We start from the raw sequence: 21210 nt of genomic DNA, 5'->3' as shown, positions 1-21210 counted from the left end.
TCGTGCATTTACTTCTTTCTTGTTTATCATTTACTAGAAGTGTTGTCCGTGGTTAATTGAATAATCTTACACGATACTTTAGTAGGTAATAAAATCAGGAGCATTATGTAACGTAACGTATATAGTTCACCTTTTAAATGACCTACCGGTGTAATTAACATTTGCTGCCTTTTCTTCATAGAAAATTTAATGTTCATCAGATTCGAATGGTGGGAGGAAGGGTGAAGAAACAGTCGGCCCGTGTGCGATACGAATACTTTTTTATTGCACCTCAATGGCCGGCATGATAAACAGTACACAATACAAAAAGTCTCGTATATAGAAAAAATAAAGTATATTATAACGCACGGACGCCTCGCGTCGCGGACACGCGACCGTCGATCTCGGCGATAGTAATCTAGCTCGTTGTTGCGTGTCGATGTGCTTTTTGCAAATTCACTTGAATTCTTTGTTGCGTTTGAGCAGTCGTTTCTCGCGTGATTTAAGTACAGGCACGCGTTTACGCGAGAAGAAGGCACCTGTGTGATTCGGTCACGTTGATCACTATCTGCTATCATCGACGAGAAGTACTTAGCTGCTAATATATCCGTCAAGGCGAGTCGTTGATTACAATAAACAATCGAAAATTACGTTTAACGAGATACACGGATGGCGACGCGCGCGCTGCTGCTTTCAACGATATTCGATCGGACCGAATTCCTTCATACAGAGAAGGCTCATTCCTGAATTCTTCTTTCCCAATTAACAGATAGATACTTCTCTGAGAAATTACTAAAGAAACTGATCTAATAGAAAACTGAATCATAAGTCAATTGAGATCTTAGCCGCGCTCTTAGACTTCCTATAGAATTTGAAGAATTCGAAGGGAAGATTACGATAATTGCAAGTTTCATAGAATATTTTTAGAGAAAACGGCGAAAGATTCTAGTAAATTCCGTAAATTACGTTTCCCTTTGAATACTGTAAAACGCGAACGATCAAATATTTCCGAGCAGCAGTTCTTCCTTCATTTTCCCAAAGTTTCCAGCCGAACTCGAAGGAGCGAATACTGAATCAAACTCGTCTCTTCTTGAGTATTTTGCAAGTGGTTCGTCCTCTTCGTGCGTTTACGGGAGCGAGCGTTCATTCAGCGACGAGACGCGCAGCACCAGACCGCGCTCTTAAGCAACAGTGAAGCTCTTGTCGAAAAGATTCCATTGATTAATCACGCTCGTTCTCTTCGTACTCTTCTATTCGTCGTACTACGTCAACACTGTCAAACACGAGAACTCTCCACTGCTCGAAACAATCAGAGGAACAAGCGAATTTTAAGCAACACGGTCCGTTAAGTACCTCTTAATTTCCCTTGCTTCGAAATGCTCGGTAAGTACGTGTGGTATTTTTGTATAACTGATATTTAAACGTCTCGGTTTAAGCAGTTTCTCCGATTACTTCGAGCGTTGCGCGCGATGTTTGAACATTTATCGTCGAGCGAATAGTTCCCTCCCACTTTTTATCTACAGCCAATAGCACGACGAGTGGGCGAAGCTAGGGCTCGTCACGTGACCCGGACCCATAGAGCCACGTGCGCAACGGCCATCGATCATTTTCATTGGCGGACGTGCTACAGATTTTTCTCTGTCAGAAGTCACGCGACCGTTGATCACTCGATACAATAATATGACCTACGGCTTGGATTAATCATTAACGAATCTTCGTTCTTAAAGCACATGCAAATCTCGTTGTTTTTTAAGTAACACTTGAATCCTTCTTCAACATCCGAACAGAGGAAAGCGCAATTCACCTCTCTCGCGCGAGATTAATCGCAGCACAGCTAACTACACGCAGCTCGAAACTCTGGGGCCGCTTGTAGAGGAAAGATCAGAGTCAAACGATCCCAAAATGTCGAGCCTCGGCGCACCGTTCCTTTTCTAAATGAAATGCATTCGCGTCGTTTCGAGATACGACGCTTTTAGTGTCTGTAATACGCTAGTAACGGTACAGAAAGCTTTCGTTTTCTCCGGAAGCTTCCATCGATGGCGATCGGTGATTCGATTCCATTAAGACTTCTCGACGTCCGGACTCTTCGGCGGTTTCTTCCTGCCAGGCGTGAAGAGGGCTAGTATACCGCTCACTGAAACGTCAGATTCGTCTGTGATCCACTATTCAGTTTTATATTCACGTTTCGCGAGATCAAATAAACAAAGAGATCGAGTAAAATAAAAGTACAAACTCGTAATTTATCGATACAGGTTGATTCGAATGTTCGATGTTTCAGAAGATTTCTCTGTCAAGCTTAGTGTCGATTCATAGATCACTGAATACAGTTTCTTAATCAACCTGTACATCTGTTACGATACTCACGGAAGAGCTGAGCCGCTACTATGAGGATCACTAGCATGCAGTAATCGTCGATCAAGTAGCCGATCATCAGGGTTCCGCTTATGGCACCTATTCGACTAATGAAGGCGGACAGACCAGCCGCTATCGCTCTGAAAGAGAACCGTCAGAATTATTGTCTGAATACAAAAATTCCATTTGTATTCTACAATCAACGAGTTCCACATAACGAGAAATCTCCATAAAAAAGAACGACGATCGTTTTCGGTCGTTTCCCCGGTGTCTCGTTAAAGGCTCGCCTGTCCCGAGATCGCTAGGATTTCTCAACCGATAAGAACGCGAGATTTTAATTAAAAATCAGACGAAGATGGAGTTCCTGAAATTATCTCAGCGTCTCTTTCTCTTCTTCTCCGTCGATTCCGATCCGATGGGATCTTCGGGCGATAACATTGTTTCGGTAGCGGCGCGAAATTGCAGTTCGAGACCGTGTCCAAGATCGATCGCGGCGATCCGATCGCTTTAAATATAACCGGCTGGAGGAAAATAAGCGGCACGACCGGATATTTATAAATTAGATAAGGCACGATGTGCTCGATAAGGCGAGCAGGTGACAAACAGTCGAGCGGCGTAGCTGGATTTCGCTCGATAATTCTCTGCGGCGATCGATAAGCGAATCGCTGTTCGCTCGTCAAGAGACGATCGATCCGGGAATCGCGATAGTGAGCCGTATCGGTGTGCACGTTTTCGAAAATACCGCTCGCGGAATGCTAATTAGATTCGAGTCTCGAGATTTCGCCGTCGGATCGTCCGAATCTGTCGTAATTGTTCGAGATTCGATCGGATAAGCACCTTAAGTGCGTCGGATAGAGATCTACCAAGACGCAATAGACGACGCTCAGGCAGACGGAAGTGACGGACTCGTAGGCGCACGAGAGCACCAGGTTCTGAATGGACGTCTGCACCAAGAAGAGACAGGCCGTCACCACAGCAGGTATGAACGCTGTTATCACTGAAATCACATGAACAGATGTTCGATCGTGCTTCGGAAAGATTGATCGTAGCTTAAGGTTTAATTAAACTCGTTGCTCAATCTCCAGCGCTTCCTTCTCGAAGTAACCGAGAAGGAAAAGGAAGCCGAAGAGGCGACTTACCAAGGAAGAATTTGTATCCTACGTAATTGACGAGCATCGGCAAAATTAGGCCCGTGGGGATGCAAGAGGCACCCAGGATGAACGTGTGGATAAAGACGCTAGTTTGTACTCTCGATTCACAACCGAACGGATCATCCGTTGGCACCTGAATTCGTTCGAATTTAGTTTCAAGTCTTTCGAATAGAATATTCCGGTACGAATATCGGTAACTTACCGCTACCGTGACGTTCCTTATGCTGTTCAGCGTGCACACGCTGGCTGTCTGGTTCGGATAGGACTCCTGGAAGTCCGCGTACCTGTGGAACAGCTCCGGCAGCCACAGAGTTAGCGTGTAATACGCGGACGTGACGAAACAGGCGATCAAGCAGACCACGATCGTCCGGCAGAGGAACGGCGGCTTCAGGATCATCACTGTCTTCATCCAGATGTCCTTTATCATCAGCTGGAAGGACTTCTCCGGCGATTCTTCCTTCAACTCCTTCATGTGCATTATTCGATGCACCAGGTCGTTCAGGTTGTTGTTGCCGCTGTTACGAAGCTTCGTCTGCGTTCGATCAGGAGATTGAATTAGGCATCGAGTGCCGTAGGATATCCGCTATTATCGTATTCCCCGCGAAAGAGCTATCATTTTCTCCGGGAGAAAGCTATTATTTTCTCCGCGAGAGAGCTATCGTTTTCTCCGCGAGAAAGCTACCATTTTCTCCGCGAGAGAGCTCCTCGACTCTTTTCTTTCCGAGTGTCGCAGAGTCTCTTTTCTTATCGCTGGTCAGAAGTTTGTGATCACAATGCGTTTGATAATCCTTCAAGTTTGTTAGCTCAACTGGGAAATTTATTTACTCTCCCCAGTCTCGCGAAGAGATTGCAAACTTCTGCCCGGTGTGTTTGTTCAAGATGTTAACGGTTAACGATTGGTATTTGACGAGCAAGTATGCTTACTATGTACTCCTTGGGAGGCTGTCCGCTGTTCTCCGAGTACATCCTCATCAGTACGTCCAGCATTTGCACGTTCTGCCCGGTTTCCGCCAGGTATTTCGGCGTCTCCGGGAAAAACAGCAGCCAGGTGCCGGTGAATATCGCTGGCAGGGAACAGATGAACACGAAAAGATTCCACGAATGGAAGACCACGCTGCCGATCTTAATATTTACCTCCAACGGAATGATGATCCAACCGACACCTTAAATAATCAGTCGTTAAATCGTTAGTCTCGAGATAAGGAAACGACGCTAGGCATCTGTGTGAAAACCTCTTGAGCTTAGATCTTAGATCGACAGCAAAGTAATTGACGCCGTCGATTGTCATTGATAAAACGGAGTTAATAATCTCTAGAAATTTATGGAAAAATTCTCGGTTTCAGCGTTAGACGAAAGAATAGATTAGCATTTGATCTCAAGTAGATATTTCCGTTATGGCCAGACAACCACTGGCGCAAGATGACTATCAGCTGAAGCATTCACCTGCCAGAATGATCATTCCCATCACCCACGCCATTTCCATCCACGACAGCATCTTGTCGCGGTACTTGGTCGGCTGGAATTCTCCGAGATACAGGAACACCACGGCCGACTGTCCGTTCATTCTGCAAGTATTCGTCACGCGTGTTCGTCACTCGCGAATACAAGTTTTTCGCGGGCTATAAATAATAGTGTACTAACGCTGCGCCGCTCAGGAATTTTAGAAACAGGAAGACCCAGTAGAGAGGCACCACGGACGCCAATAATTCCGAGGCACCGTGGAGTGTCAGCGCGACCAATAGAGACATCCTACGGCCTTTTATCGCCGCGTAGCAGCCCCAGATGTACGATCCAGCCAGCATACCTGCGAAACCATTCGGTCCTTTAACGTTTCTCCCGCGATCGCATGAAACTGTAGAGATCCCATCGAGTGAGATACAATAATCGAATGTATTATGAGCTAATTATATACAAGATGAGTAGAAAGGAAGCGAATTTGCTAGAGCGGGGCTGTATTTTGAATGAAATCGAATTTGGACGTTCATTGGGCTCGCGTGCTCTTAAATAGACACGTCTGGTCATTGTCGAACGCTTCTACTTAACGCTAGACCTATCTAACTCGCGGAATTGAACAGATTCCAGACTCTCCGTGTGCAGTCAGTAAGATCGTGATACTTCTGATACTTCATGCGGTTATTCAACGATTTTAATAAATACATGGAGGAAACAGTGAAGAATTATTCAGTTTGATTAAATGCACGGTGAAATAGTGAAGCTATTCAGCGATTTCAATGGATGGTTCTAGCTTGAAGAGAAGCAATGTGTAAAAACGGACTGCTTATGCAGACTGAACATAACAAGTTCGAGTCGTCTTCACGATCGGTATCGGAAGATTAACGACGAATCGCTCGCGATTCGAATCTTCGCTGAACAAGGTGGGCGAACGTGCTTCAGAACAGTGACAGCGCCAGCCGAACGCGGGTAATCGGTTGTTCGGCCGACCGCAATTAACGTTTATCGTTTCGTGAACGAGTAAATATGGACAGAGCAGGGAAGAAGATACGCGCGAGCAATTTATTGTTTTTCCTTGAACAAAGAAGCGGAATGATGTATGGTAGGCATTGTCCGAAGTGAAAATTACCGGGTGCAGTTGTGGTCGCGTTCTGGTGCGACGCAAATACTCAAGGTTTAATTGTTTTGCATTCGAGTCGCAGTCGCGTTGCCCCGGCGACTGCAACAACCGCTTTTTGTCGCGCTTTGATCGCTGCACGGTACAGGAGGCTCAAAAAATCGTGTCTCCTCGTTGAAAGATAATTCCCATATTCTTCCTACTCATTTCGTCGTTAAATCACTTCGCAAGAAAGGAATATCGATGGAGGATGTGCTTTAGTTCGAGCTCAGTATCGTATTCACGATTTCGTGAGCCCCACCATTGCTGAACACATCGATCCAAGATGAAACGGTTTGCCAAACAGAAAACTGGGAGTCAAGATTCTTCTTGACTCTTTGATCTTGCATCTTATAGATCCTAGTTTCTTCGATCAGTATAATATAGAAGAAATTAATCTATAAATCGACAATTGCTCAGCCTGATTTAGTAGGCGCGGAGGTCGAAGCGTTAGATCATTAGGCATTAATACGTTCAGTGAAGAAAACAACCGAGGACAAGGTTCTCAGAGGTCCTCAACGAGCATCAGACATCTGCACACATTTCCGTTTTCTTAGTCACATTGCTCGTAAACGGTGCACGTCCCTGAGACGCGAGGCGATTCATTCAATTTATGCCGCGTGCCGTTTAAAGACCTCCGACTCGCGCCAATGAAAATTTTCCTGTGCGAACTGCTGCGTTCGACGACGATCGATCGGTTTCCATGTGTTCACGAAAATGAAAATGAAGTTAATTCATTAGAAAGTCTTATCTGCCCAATTACGATCATAGAAACTTCGATTTGTCTATCGATCCGCGGTTTGCATACAACAAACCTCTTAAACGATCGGTTTAACTTCCCAGCTTTATCGATTTAAACCATTCTGTCCTATTCTACTGGCACAACTTTCTTGAACTCGGGTTATTAAATAAATTTTATATAGTTTTATTTAGTTTTACATTGTTTTATATAGTTTTATATAGTTTTATATAGTTTTGTATAGTTGTATGTAGTTTTATATAGTTTTAAATAGTTTTGTATAGTTTTATATCGTTTTATACCGTTTTAAACAGTTTTATTTATTAAATAAACAGTACGTATTTATTAAATAAACGTCGAGCGGTATTTTCAAGGAACTTAAACGTGTTCTCCGAACATGTTTTCGATAAGAAAAAACCGTTTCCCTCGAATTCCTCGAAAGAAGATTGCTTGCCACGCGAAATGAGTTAAGTGCACGGTTCGAAACGTCTGTCTCTCGCTTTTTTTTGAAGCAACGTGTATAATTGACGCAAAGCTAGGAGCCAGATAGACGAAGGGGCGTGTTGGGTGCGTGCCATCGAACGGCACGCGAGAAAGTATAATTCCAGCGATAAGGGGAGCCATACTTTCGCTGATTGCGCGTCGCACAGACGTGTTCCCGGGAGAGGCAGAAACGAACAAAAAAAAGAATAGGCTCCCAATTCCGCGATTAGAAAGCTCCGTTCCACCTTATTAGCGAGACTGTTCGCGCCTGGAGTTCCAAGTATTTCTTTCGACGCCGTTCTACGATATTATCGCGAACAATAACTACTCGCCACGTCTTTTTATTCAATACGAGCCATTTAACTATCAACTACTAGAGTTTCGCAAGTGCAATTCACCTTGAAATTACCATTTTTATTATTTCATTATCATTTGTTAACCATTCTTTCGTAGAATATTGCGAGTTATCGAATATTCTATAAATGTCTTCTAGAGAAAGAAAGCTCGAAGCTCGAAGCGTTCATTTTCGGGGCGATTCGTGACAAAGACGGTTCATCGTGAGAAGAAATGGCTTCCAGTGACTCGATTCAGTGTCCGCGAGCTTTGTTCGCGGATATAAATAATCGGATTGGCAGACGGTCGAAATCCTGGCGCGGGCACAGAGAAAAACAACGGCGCCGCCAAGAAAATCGGGAAAGCAGACGGACGTCGTAAATTCTCGTCCTTCGGCGACGCGGAGTTTCGCAGGAAACGCTCGTTTCCTTGTACACGACGCTCCAAAAGAGACCGGGGCTGGGAAATTGCCGGGGTCGATATTTACCTAACATGGGAGCGGCGCTCAGACGGCCCTTGTCAACCGTGGTCATCTGGAAGTCGCATGCTGCGGATGGCAATATGAAACCAATACTGGTAATACTGAACGCCACATTCATGAAAATCAGACTGCAGACGGCCATAACCTTAAGGTTAAACTTGCCAAATCCTGGAATTGGAAAAAGAGACAGATTATAAAATATACAAGGAAAAATTCAGAAGCTTCAGTGTTGAATATTTAACACTAGAACTACTAAAGAGATCAAAATGACTCATTCCTGATAGCTTCTTTAACAGTCATTAAAAACACAGTATAATCCTCAGAGAATTACTACAGAAATTGATTCAACAATAAGCAAACTGAATTGTATCAATAGAAATCTCAATAGAGTCTCCACAGAAAAAATGTCTAAAAGTCAATTCGACTGTTCGGTAGTTCTAGTGTTAATATTTAACCCATTCGCTGACAGTCACGAATATACTCGTAGCAAGAGATTGTCAGTTTGGTACAATCTTGGTTACCATAAATAAATTGAAAGTGCAAATGAAATCACACATTTTATGCTAGCAGTGAACGGGTTACAAGATTTGCCATTGTTATAAAAGAATAAGGAATATTGCATAGAATGCCTAAAATTCTCCTGGCAGTGAACGTGTTAATAACATTATGCTTGTTATTACGTTCGGTATCTAATAATTCAACATTGATATTAGTTTCCCTTGCTCCATTTACGTTTTAGATTTATTCTTACAATTCATCTCGAGTGGTATATACACTCTCTGAAATTTCGTTTCCAGAGAAATTGGGAATCATGATCATCACGAAGTGCAGCATGATTTCAATTGTTTGTTCATCCGACTGTTTCGCGTCGTCTAAGTCGGCGTAAGCTGCATTAATCGATCTCGTCCACCTTTAATCGCAGGTGCCAGCGATCTAGCTAATCTCCCGGGTGCCATAAAACACGAGGTTAATAAATTTCTCAGCGTAATTGACAGCTGCAACGAAAACGCGTATCACCGGAACGAAAACGGGCTGCGTGGGCTCTACGCGTGCAACGACAATGATAAATTGCGGATTGCGTTATCAAATGACAGACAGATAACTCGATTTTTGAACACTGCTTTCGTCGGGCCTGTAGCGAGTTTTAATACGGCGAGCTTACGACGACTAGACTGCGGATTTTGTATGCATTTATGACGGCTTCATTTGAATACGCCGAAGGCAATAAACCCGGCTCGACGGATCTTTACGGAGTACCTTTATTTCCTTTCTAAGAGCGCGGCTCGAATTACGTGTAATTGAAGAAGGTGCTTTTTGCCTGGAAATTCCCGTCTCTAATTGAACGGGATAATAAAACTTTCCCTACGACAGTCGCTAGACTGCTGAAACTTTTGCATTCGCAATTTACAGAGGTCTGTGGAACGTTCTAAAATTCAATGGCAGAATAACAAAATTCTGCGTCAGTAATTATACTGTCAAAGTTGGCGCACTTGTAAAGGCTATCAGAGATTATCGGCGTGAATTTCCCTAACTATGTAATCATTAATAAGCAATTACTCGACCGGTCGACAAAGTTATAATATAGATATTCTAATGAATTCTAAGATATTCTAGTTCCACGTCTGCGTTGTCGTAAGAAGTATTTGCATCGTAAATTGCATAAACACTCGCAGTTGAGCGTTAACAAACGAAAGATCACTTGCCTGTTTGGTCGACGGCATCCTGGGCAACGCTCTCCGCGGTCTGCTTGCTACCTGCGAACACGAGAAAATCATCGATCGTCAGTCCCCGGTGCAAAGAAAGAATCGCGCGTCCGCGTACAGGCGGACGTGAAAGTTGCACGGCTCCGTTCGGTTTTATTCCGGGAATAAAACGCGATCCCGTGGCCCACGTGGCGCCAGCAAATGGCAAAACACGTCGGGACAAAGGCTCCGCGACGGGAACCGCTTCCGACGGAGCAACGTCGACCCCGAGCGACTTCTCTTTCCGATAAATGAGTCACTCGTCTGACAAATCGGTTCGCTCCGGAAAACAAAAAAATAGAAAACAACGACGCGACGGTCTACATTGATTTTCCAAATCTCCCTTTAACACTTTGCAAGAGGTGGCTCTCAGTCATCGCTTGATTTGATGCAACGGAACTATGAAGTTGAATATTCAGTATTTTAACCCTTTGAACTCTGTAGGCTCGAATATTGCACCAGGAATAATATTAGATATTTTAACAGATCTTAAAGAAACTACCCTGTAATTATTAGATTTTTCACACATCCAAACCTTGCACTAAGAAGGACAATAAAAGATCTAAGAAATGTTATAGCATTTTTCATTTTCGCTAGGGATACTATAAAAATTAGTTGCAGTTGCTGATAGATTACAAAACCATCTGGAGTGCTAAGGGTTAAATTAAAGTTTGTGTTGCTGTGTGAAATATTTGAATAAAATAGCTTTGTTCCTTAATTTATCTGTGAATTACCATTAATGTTGAATATTTCCAGTGGAAATCTTTCGAGTGCAAAAGGTTAAACGGAGTATCGAATGAATATTGTAGAATCTATTTTACTTTAATATAGGCGCAACTCGATCTATGGGACGTGTAAGATACACGAAAATAGTGTATCTTCGGAATAATCAAATTTCGAGTACCGCAGAGGTCGATCGAGCGATTCGACGATGAAATTTTCAAGAATTCGGAAAGCGGAGTTCATCGATCTGAACAACGAGCGGCTGAAATCGCGTGTCGACCGTGCAACGTCTATAGCGTGGCTTAGTTCGTTGTCTCTTTGTTTCGAGCTGAGCACCTCGGCAAACAGTTTATCGCCTGCTCTTTTGTCAACTTTGTATTCTTCTCTTTCTGTCTTCTCTGTGTGAAATTGTTGTTACTTGGCGAACAAGGGTGGCAGTGAGAAAGAAAAGGTTTGAATTCAGCTAGGTGTTGAATGCTTTTTGTACCTCTCGCCACGAAGAAAGGCGAGAAGCAAGAAACAAAGGTCTAGATTGAGGTTTAGTCTGGAATATAGGAAAGATGATCTATTCTTCATCGAATTCGTGAGTTTTCTTGAGAGACTACGTTACGTGATTACCTTCTCATTTTTCTGTAAGGTTAATTTTTCTCGGAGAAAAACGAGGAGCAAGAGAAAGGTCTGACGAGTCGTGTCGGATCTAGAGTACTCGTAGATCATCTTCCCTAATGTTCCCTGGAATCGGTTGTTTCCGCTCGAAGAAAGAGACCGGGGAGCGAAATGCTTCGTTACCTCACAACGCAGATGTTGCGCTACGAATGACGTGTCCCGAGAAAAAAAGGGAAAAAGGTGGAACAAGAGTTCGAACTGGTTCGGCGCGGGAATCGAGGAGCAAAACGAACGCCGCCTCACTTCCTGATTAATATCGTCCAGGTCAGATCTAACGCGGCAGCAAACTGGTTTGTAACTTCTAGAATGTGGACGATCGTTACTTCGAGTTGCGAACAAGAGAATTACCGATTCAGTGTCATTCAAATTTTCATCTCACCGCATTCCGCGGCTCGAGAGGTGCATAAACATCCGCGACGTAATCAGCCTCGCTGAAACAATATTGCGAATTCTTAAGAACGTCGGAGTAAATGAGAGAATAAATGAATTTCCTTAACGAACTTCCTATAAACACGTTACGACTTCGATATTTCTGAAAAAGGACAGACGATTCCTCGTTTCGACAGCTTTGACAGCCTGACGCTGGACAGAATCTCTTCCAGCGCAGAGCAATCGATCTTAGGGCTTTTATTCTGCAATCCTATACCGATCTTTTCTCTGTCAGCCCCGTAACACGAGGATTTCTTTGAAAATGGCACCTTGACGTGCAAGGAGCGAGAAGAAAGGAGAAGAGCACACTTTTATTTCGACAAACGACACACTATCAAACTAAAAGCATCAAACAGAATCAAAGGAGACTAATCTCGTAACAACAAACGTCTCCGCAAGAAATGCCACAGACAAGTCACATACCCGTCGATCGGAAATCAACTGTCAAGAAAATTCACCGATTCCTCAATGATATCTCAAGTCTCTCTCGAAGAAGTCGCGGCTGTAAAAAGGACACGACCGAAGGATAAACGATTCGCCATGGAAAAACACCGAGGCCCAGATGTCTGGTACTGACCAGCCCAAGAACTAACGCGATCAGGGAACTCTCAAGAATCCCGACAACCGATCCCGGTAGAATCGAAATCCAGAAACATACCAAACTCCAAGGGGCACTGCCGCAGACTCGGTCCTCCATCTCCTCTTCGAAGAGCAACACTGAACGAATCCTCTGGAATCAACAACACAATTGTTTCCCCGACAAAGCAACGATAGAAAGAAACGTCAAACGAACGTGAAACGTACGAAACACACGAATGCAACTCGGTTGTCGTCGGATACCTTCCGATCTAGCCCCCGGAGGATGCGGATACTCCGTTCGAGAAGTTTCTCGGAGAGACGAGGGATGATGGGACGATCGTTTCGCGAACCGGGGGTGAGAATCGGGGTAGAGGGAAGATGAAAGAAGGGAATCGATCGAAGTGCGAAAGGGAGAAGACGGTTTTACCTTGTAACGTGGAGACAGCGTCCCCAGCGACTAGCGGGTCGGACGCGGCTGGCTCGTGTTCCAATCGAGCGATATCGCCGGACATCGTACGCGCGCGAAACTAACGCATCGCTGCGCCGACTCCGGCGTCGATTGCTCGCCCGGTCGGTTCCGCGCTAGTCGCCGCTAGCGGCCTTGCACACGCTGCACACACCGATCCCCCGAACACGCGTTCTGTCGCGTCGCGCCGCGGCCGCGGGATCGACTAACCGTCAGGGCTTCTCAAACTTTTCCACTTGGCGAGCCCCTTTGCTCGAGCGAACACAAGCTTCCCTGGGTCTGTCGGTACTTTAGGGTATCTGGATGAATAGACTGGAAGATGTGGATCTGATTAATCTGTTCTCATTTTCACGATGCTAGATTGATGTTGAATATTACTAATGGAAATCACAAATGAAATTGAGAGGCTTTTTTGTTCTGAGCAATGGGGAATATTGGGAACTAGGGATACCAATTGAAACGTTTGTTCATTTTTCAAGAATATTTGGGTGTCTGAAATGTTACCTTTAAATGGTACAATTGTGATATTATAAATAAATATAGAAAAAATTGCTAAAACAGGTAGAGGTTGCAATAAAATAGAATGTCGAGTCTGACTCGACGTAGGACTGCTAAGGGTTAGGGTATCTAAATTGTGGATCTGATTAATCTGTTCTCATTTTCACGATGCTAGATAGATGTTGAATATTACTAATGGAAATCACAAATGAAATTGAGAGGCTTTTTTGTTCTGAGCAATGGGGAATATTGTGAACTAGGGATACCAATTGAAACGTTTGTTCATTCAATTACAGCTTAATGTGACGCTCTATTTATTTATTCAAGAATATTTGGGAGTCTGAAATGTTACCTTTAAATGGTAAAATTGTGATACTACAAATATAGAAAAAATTGTTAAAAGGTAGAGGTTGCAATAAAATAGAATGTCGAGTCAGACTGCTAAGGGTTAGGGTATCTAGATGACTAGGCTGAAAAATGTGGATCTGATTACACTATTGATTACACTGATTATTACACTAATGGAAATCATAAATGAAATAGGGAAAGGCTTTTTTGTTCTTCTGAGCAATGGGGAATATTGTGAGCTAGGGATAGAGAATTGAAACGTTTGCTGATAAATCATGGTATAATTTATAGAGATTCGCGTAGCGAATGTTCTCGTTAGAAATCGCTTATTTCTGCGTACATCTCCGCGACCCCGAAATACACTTTGAGAAACCCTGGACTAATCGACTACTGGCCTCCCCTCTAATCAGCCACGATAACGAGTCTCGTTTCTTCGACGTTCTTATCTTCCGCCATTCTTTCTCTCATTCTTTTCTCGCTCTTTCGGATCTATTCTGTGTTCCCTTACCTCGTAACTTGGGTATTGCGACTATCTACGCCCACGACCGCCTAATCGGCGATAGCTTCTTATCGGCCGCTTGCCAAACAGCTGTAGCGACCGAGCGAGAGCGATTGTTGCGACGACGGGTAACATTGACGAATTGAGACGGATGGGACTCGCGGCGATAGGCAATCGATGGTCGATGTGCTGGCAGATAGTTTCTTTTTTTAATCTTCGTCGATGTTTAGCAGTGATTTGCATCGTTGCTTCGATCCACGGATAGATCTTTCATACATAAATTAGTAAGGAGAAGTAACCGCATAGAGAATTTAGTTTCTAATTTCCAATTTTTTTCATCAGCTACTTCGAAGCTAACATTTTGCTAAAAGGAGACCCGCTGCAAGGCGAGTTATTTAGGACATAGTTAAGATTCGCGGCGCGTTTTTATTTTTCGGCGGTTGCATCGCAGAAAGTTCGCCGTTCCACGTGAGAAAGTTTCATAAATCGTCGCGATAAGAATTTGTTTTGTAACATCCACGAAAGCTGATTGCGAGGAGTACCGGTTCGCGGAGCTTGGGAAACGCTGACGCAAGGAATCCGCGCATCTGCAGTCCCTGCGAGCCGTGTCACACCGTTTAAATGTCACTCGTAATTCGCCGCTGGCGCGTAGGACATTGAACAGCGACATCATTCACTCTTCCTTTTCATTCACCTCGGCACAGATTCCCTTCAATACCCACGAATCTCTGCGACGCTCTCCGAAACTTGGCTTTGACAGGAATAAACGTCGAGGAACTTGGATTTCGACGGATTTAGCGCCGCCAGGAGGATTAAAGGACAATCACGAGGAATCTGCGAAGTGAACAGGACGAAGTGCTGAATAGTCATTGAAACCATAGCTATTTCTCTCGTGAAGTATCGTTTATCGACCCTTAGCGTCACGCGAGTCCATCTGAACTCAATTTCATCAATGAAATTTAGAAAACTGAGTTTCTTCCGATCGAAGTTGGAACAGAAAACGCTAAACTGATCGGGAAATGTGCGTTTCCGTTTAGATCCAGGAAATGAAATGTTTAGAAATATATTACTAGGAACTATAATCACGTGATTGAATTAAAATCGACCCAAATATTTACTCAATGATGTTTATAAAGTTCAATATGAGTCAAACTGGCTCGTTCCGTAAATCTAGTGTCAACACTAGAAATACTGTACCAGTCAAAATGACTGGTTTCGATTCTTTTGTTTGGCAATTATTGATATCTTCGAAGCATTGAATATTCGAAATGATTTTGAAAATAAATAGTTTCATTTGAGTACTATAACGAGTGCCTAAAGAAACTGAAAGTACAATTTTTTGTTACAATTTTTATAAGAATCGCATATTAATCGTATTAAATGCTCGGTAGTTCTAGCGTTAAGAAAATCTATTCTCCAAAGGTTAAAAGACACGTCTATTTCGAAACCGCTCGGATCCGCGCGGTTCGTCGAAATTCCGGGTCGGCCGTCGCGGAATTCCGTCAGAGTTCGGCGTTATCGCGAACGCTGCAGATGGCAAAAGGAATTTAGTTCGCGCCGCGATACAGACGGCAATTTCAGATAAACTAATCGGCCTCGATTGCGGCCTGGAAAAGTTGCGGTTGTGCCCGATTAAGTGCCACTCGAAGTTCAATGTTTATTTACTCGAATTTTTCAACGGAGCGCGCCGCGCGTGCTGTCTATTTAAAGAATCCGCTGTCTTCTATCCCCTTTCTCTCCGTTCGCGGCCAGTCGTCCCGCGCTCGTCGGTCAGATACGATAGTTCGCGGACTTTTAAATGAGATAGAATACTTTGTCGTTCACGGTCATAATAAGGCAGCGCCGAACTTCGCTTCAAATACGATTAACCCTTTGCACTCGAAAGTTTCTCGCTGGAAATACTCGACGATATCCGACGAGATATCGACGCATCTTTTAACACTAGAACTACTGTACCAGTCAAAATGACTGGTTTCGATTTTTTTGTTTAGCCGTCGTCTGGCTTAAGTGTTTCCTATTCGGCTTTATTATTAGCTGATTGTACAATTCCGAACGTAAGGCACGCGTGTATTAATCAAATTTGAAATAATACAGATCAGAGTGGTACAAAGTAATTTTAGGATTATCAGTTATTCGTAAGACGAGATTATCTTCTTTAACACTAGAACTACCAGTCAAAATGACTGGTTTTGATTTTTTTGTTTAGCAAGTATTGATATCTTCGAAGTATTGAATATCCGAAATGATTTTGAAAATGAATAGTTTCATTTGAGTACTATAACGAATGCACGAAGAAACTGAAAATAATCTATTGTTACAATTTTTATAGGAATTGCATATTAACCCTTTGCACTCGGGAGGTGACTCTCAGTCACCACTTGATTTGACACGGTAAAACTATAAAATATGATATTTGTTCCTTAATGTACTTGTGTTTTCCGTTCGAGTTAATTTCAAAGAATGTCGTCTTCGCCTCGTCAAAAAATTTAAAATATTTCTATTGAGAAATTTCCGAGTGCAAAGGGTTAATCGTATTAAATGCTCGTTAGTTCTAGTGTTAAACTAGCTTAGCGATCACTCACTCGAAAACTAAGGAACAGAACTATATTGTTTCTAAATATTAACCCTTCGCAGACGAATATCGACATTTGCCGAGATACTTTCACGTTTGGAACACCAAGTTGCAAAGCAATGATTAAAATACTCAAGCAGCAAGAAATCAGTACATGGTTTCCTTATTCTCTATTATTTAAGCATTCGATAAATCGAAAGAATCTTCGTCAGCAAAGGGTTGAACATTATAATTGCTGCTGTATCGAATCAAGCAGGACCGAGAATCATCTCTCGAGTGCAAAGGGTTAACATCGATCTGTCAGTCCGTGGTGCGGCAGTACTGGATCGACGACGGAACAACGGAGCAGTTGTTTTTCTTACGAGATCGGCCGGTCAGAGGCGCTCTCGCGAGTAGATCTATTATAAAGCAATGTGGGACACCTGCGAGACAGGTTTCAACGATTGCATCTCCCGGTTGAAGGAGGCGCGAGTGAAGGGAACGGAGGAAAATCGATGAAAACCTGTCTAATAGCCAGTCAAATGCCGCCGGAAGAAAATGAACGGTGCGCTTAGCGAAAGAACGCGTGGAATTCAGGTGAGTCGGATCTGAACATTCCGACGCTTTATCAAATCAATCCTTTCTCGTTACATTAGAATCGAGACACTTGCTATGAAGCAACTACGGTAAGAAAATAACGAGGAGATTATTCCACGATCCAATTAAACGATCAGAGAGTCGGAGTACATAGTTAATCCTTCGCACTCGAGAGCGAGAGCCATTTCGTTCGATATAACAATATGATAAAGTCTCCTGTACAATATTATAGCGATGAAGATTTCTAGACTAATTTGACAACAATCAATGCTGTTCATTATCCATATTTCGCTATTACCAGTGTATGATCTTCGAATGAAATTTCCGCTTGAAGTAGAATGGAAAATTCTGCATTTCTTCTAAATTAATAATAAAATGTTACACGAGTTTGGTAGCGAAAATAAATAGTAAGGGGTTAAACTTCTGACGCATAGATATGCGAAATATTAAGTAAAATAGCTTCGTTCTATCGTTGTCTATATCTTATCAGAAAGTCTCGAACGTTTCCAATGAAGGAGCACGTCGAGTGCAAAGGGTTTCTAAAGTTTAAATCAAAGATCGAATGAAAACGATGGAGTACGAAGTACTCGATGACAATCGTTGCCCCCGGTCAGTTTCCAGATCTCGTCGAAAGCACGCTTCAATCGAATAGAAACGATAATAGCGAAATCCGTGGCGGCTACGTTTGAACCGCGCGGCGCGATAAACCCACTTGTTGAGACGCGTTTCGCGCCACGCGTATCGCGCGATAAATCAGCCACGATAAGTGGCTGCCAGCCACTTGAGGTTGCTGCAGCTATACGGCCGTTATCGATTCCCTGATAACGACAATTGGCCTGATAACCATGCCACGATTAACGGGCGGCCGTGTGCGTGTGCGCGTGTTGGTGGATTTTTCTCCGCGCGGAGCGTTGATAAGGGTTTCGAAAGAAATTACGCCGCGCAACGGTGTATTCTCAACTTTCGCCGGGGTGAAACGCGCATGTGGGCCGGAGTTTATTTCGCCAAGTGACTATTTTCGCACGGCCGTTACCTGGGAACGGTGTCAAGAGCGTCGGATGCTTTGCGAACAACGACTTCGCGTCTCTTAACGGCGGCTATAAAAGTTATTGACTTTGGGATCTCGTCTTCTCGTTACAGGGGAACCGGAGGCGAGCAATCTCTGCTTCTTTTCGCTGATCCACGCTCTCAGGCTTCGTTTGCTTTGTCTAGAGACGAAGTTTAAGGTCGTCTCACTAGTTACGACGAGTTTGAACCGGTTGAGCGTCGTCAAACCGTGTCAAACATCGTCAAACCACCTTGAAATCGAACTCGTGATAGGATTGCCAGCTTCAAGGTGGATGGAGGTATGATTTTTTCAAAATTTTGATGAATTAGAACTACCATTGCTACTGGGACGTTCGAGAATTAACACTGGAACTACTGAATAGTTGAAATGACTCATTTCTGATTCATTCGTTCGCAGTTACTGAAAGTAATTAATTATTCAATATGAAACTATTCGTTGAAATTGGAATAAACGCAGGTTTGCAGTTTTTTATAAAGAGATTTAAGTGATCAGTAGTTCCAGTGTTGATTAACGGATGTTCGGAGATTTCGGGGAAGATTTGGAAGCGAGAGATTGAAGAGCATCAAGTCAGGTTTGCGAGAAGAATTTTTGAAAGGATCTCCGACGAAGTGTCTCGAGGTCTATCCGAACGTGACACAGTGTGGTCCGCGAACCGATAAAATCGTATCGATTGGGGTTTGTTCACTCTACAGTTCGTTCGCGACACGTTATTCGCGGATAAACGCCCGCAACGGTATTATATCACACGATAACCAGCTTATTCTCCCAGAAAGATGCGCCCGCGAATGATAAATCGTTTACGCAATGTCATTAGATGCCTTTCGTGTTGCACTATTCGATGACTCACGGTGCAAAAAGGTTAAACGTTGAACTATTGAACAGTTATCGGTACAGTGTATTTAGCTAACTTCGCTTCCAATTCAATTACAATGTACGGAATAACAACAAACAGTATCTTCGTTACGTACAATGCGTCTACAATAATATCGGTAAACGACAAGAAAATCGAGGAGCAAACTAACGAAAACATACAAAACGCGGGAAGATAAATCGTTCGATGAAAACAGGAATGGAACGAAGCGAAGCGAATTGAAACGAAACGAAGAGGAGAGTCTCAACTATAAAGCCACTTCATCCTTAAGTCGTCGGAACTTAACTAGAACTAGTAAGCAGTCGAACTGACTTTCCCAAATTCTTCTATAGGAACGCTAGGAATATACCCATTAACCCTTTGCACTCGAAAGTTTTTCACTAGAAATATTCAACACTCTTTGATAAAATATAGACGATGCTTGTTGCGACTAATGCAAATAATTTAATCGATAAATTGAAGGATAAAACTATTTACTTTGATATTTCACATAGTGACGCGTTATACAAAGTTTAGTGTTAAACATCAAACTTTATAATTTTACTGTATCAAACGGTGCAAAGGGTTAAGTCTTCTCTCGAATGGTCCAGTTCATCTAGTGCTAATTTCTCCGGTAATTCCTCGGAGAAGCGTCTTTTTCGATAACAGAGAAAGAAGAATCCAGGAATGGGTCAGTTTCACGCTTCTGGTAGCGCAGTCGTAACCACCAGTGTCTAAAACGAGATGAAATCGGTATTCTCACCGAGCAAACGTCTCTAAAGAAGTCCGTGAAACGTCTTCACTGCGAAACTTCTCCCGCACAGTTCGGGGATTCCGTTCGACTCACCGGTCTCGATCTTGCGGTCCATTCAGGCGTGCCGTTCTATCATCCGCGATGAGCCCCGTCGAAGTGGCACGCTTCTCGATCGGTATCAATCAAGCCGGCAATTGTATCTCTCCTCTGTCCGATCAATGAAGACGAAAACCGGAAGAGGGGGCGAGAGAAGAGAAGAACGCGCGGCGTGTCCGTTTGCCGTGACAAAGCACACCGAACGAGAAGACAAAGTCGACTGAGCTGCGAAAATTGGCCACGGATCATCGCATAGTCTTCTCGTGTCGTTGTCCGACACCTAAGAAACGTCGAGAAACTCTTTTAGAGGCGGTTTGCCAGTAGCATACGCACGTGTGCTGTAAATACAGCTGTGAAAATGGATGAGCGTCGCCAAACTTCTTTGTAGACGCTTCGTCGTCGTTGCGTGTTTGAGCCATTCATATTTGGCCTTCACCATTTTGCGGCTGATGCGTGGATGAACTTGAAAATTTAGAATTGTAGGACGTCCATTGTAGATGTACCGCAGTATAATTGTGAGTAGAATAGGAGTTAGTGGCTGCAAACTTGGGGAATGCGATGAAAGAGGTTTTACTGAATCTTAAAATGGTTTCTATAAGCGTGCTTCCACAAAGATTTGAAGTTCCATTGCGAAATAGCAGTGAGGAACTGGGAATTCCTTTTTCTTAAGTGTAAACGATATGCGAACGAAAATCAACGTCGCGCAACGTTAATCGATGGAATCGTTGCGAGTACGTTTAAGCATCGTTCAATTCTCACTTGCGTTTCCGAAGAAGAGTTCAATCTCCTGCGAAATCGCAACGCTCGGAGGTTCATTCAGCTGTGTTAGATAAAAAAATCATTCGAATAATTTTTGGAGAAACGTTTTCCTGTTCAAGGTCACGCCACAATGGCGTAATGATCCGAAGAAACGGAGCGCGGAGCGTCGCTCGGCGACTAATTAACCACTGGTCCCGTCTCTTTCCCTTTTCTGTCAGTCAAACGGTTGTTACGCGATACAATTCCGGCAATTCCGCCAATTATTGGCGGGGTCAAGTGACCGGGCCGTCGAGCTGCAACGCACGGAGCGGGAAAGAAAGAAGGACCGGTGACAATTATCGTCGACAACAGTTTAATCTCTTTCTCCGCGAAGGCATCCTCCTTCCTTAATTTAATTAACGCTCGCCGCTTCACAGAAAATATGCTCCGTGGCGTCATTCGGCCCTCGACTATCGACT

The 21210-nt window shown here is 43.5% G+C and overlaps 2 protein-coding genes across 13 annotated transcripts in view; one reads left to right on the top strand and one right to left on the bottom strand.

Moving 5' to 3' along the window:
• Window positions 1–21210, top strand: part of lovit (loss of visual transmission) — a 48237-nt gene that overhangs the window by 15160 nt on the left and 11867 nt on the right. For 6 of the 10 annotated variants that reach the window (XM_076369947.1, XM_076369941.1, XM_076369938.1 and 3 more), the window contains exons 1-2: window positions 16619–17224; window positions 18365–18570. The exons of 1 other annotated variant lie outside the window; for it this stretch is intronic. The gene's annotated coding sequence lies outside the window, so the exon portion shown is untranslated. Of the gene's footprint in view, window positions 1–16616; window positions 17225–18364; window positions 18571–21210 lie in introns of those variants that run through there. 3 more of the 10 variants (XM_076369948.1, XM_031976212.2, XM_076369919.1) reach the window with 3 other exon arrangements.
• On the bottom strand, window positions 244–20220 carry LOC116426772 (synaptic vesicle glycoprotein 2B). Of its 3 annotated transcripts, XM_031976220.2 has the most exons (12): window positions 12693–12930; window positions 12345–12416; window positions 9830–9880; window positions 8133–8294; window positions 5124–5286; window positions 4926–5047; window positions 4407–4645; window positions 3685–4014; window positions 3471–3615; window positions 3169–3328; window positions 2344–2471; window positions 244–2113 (listed from the first exon to the last, which is right to left on the bottom strand). In XM_031976220.2, the coding sequence occupies exons 1-12, from the start codon at window positions 12775–12777 to the stop codon at window positions 2040–2042; spliced, it is 1731 nt and encodes a 576-aa protein (XP_031832080.1). In that variant the 5' UTR covers window positions 12778–12930; the 3' UTR covers window positions 244–2039. The 3 variants fall into 3 exon arrangements, with proteins under 3 accessions (XP_031832080.1, XP_031832083.1, XP_031832082.1); XM_031976223.2 differs by lacking the exons at window positions 12345–12416; window positions 12693–12930 and adding an exon at window positions 19991–20220; XM_031976222.2 differs by lacking the exon at window positions 12345–12416 and having other exon boundaries at window positions 12693–12928.

This window comes from Nomia melanderi, chromosome 1, assembly GCF_051020985.1.
Source record: "Nomia melanderi isolate GNS246 chromosome 1, iyNomMela1, whole genome shotgun sequence".
NCBI classification, from domain to species: Eukaryota; Metazoa; Arthropoda; class Insecta; order Hymenoptera; family Halictidae; genus Nomia; species Nomia melanderi.
The sequence above is the reverse complement of the archived record's forward strand: the minus strand, read 5'-3'. Positions and strand labels throughout refer to the sequence as shown.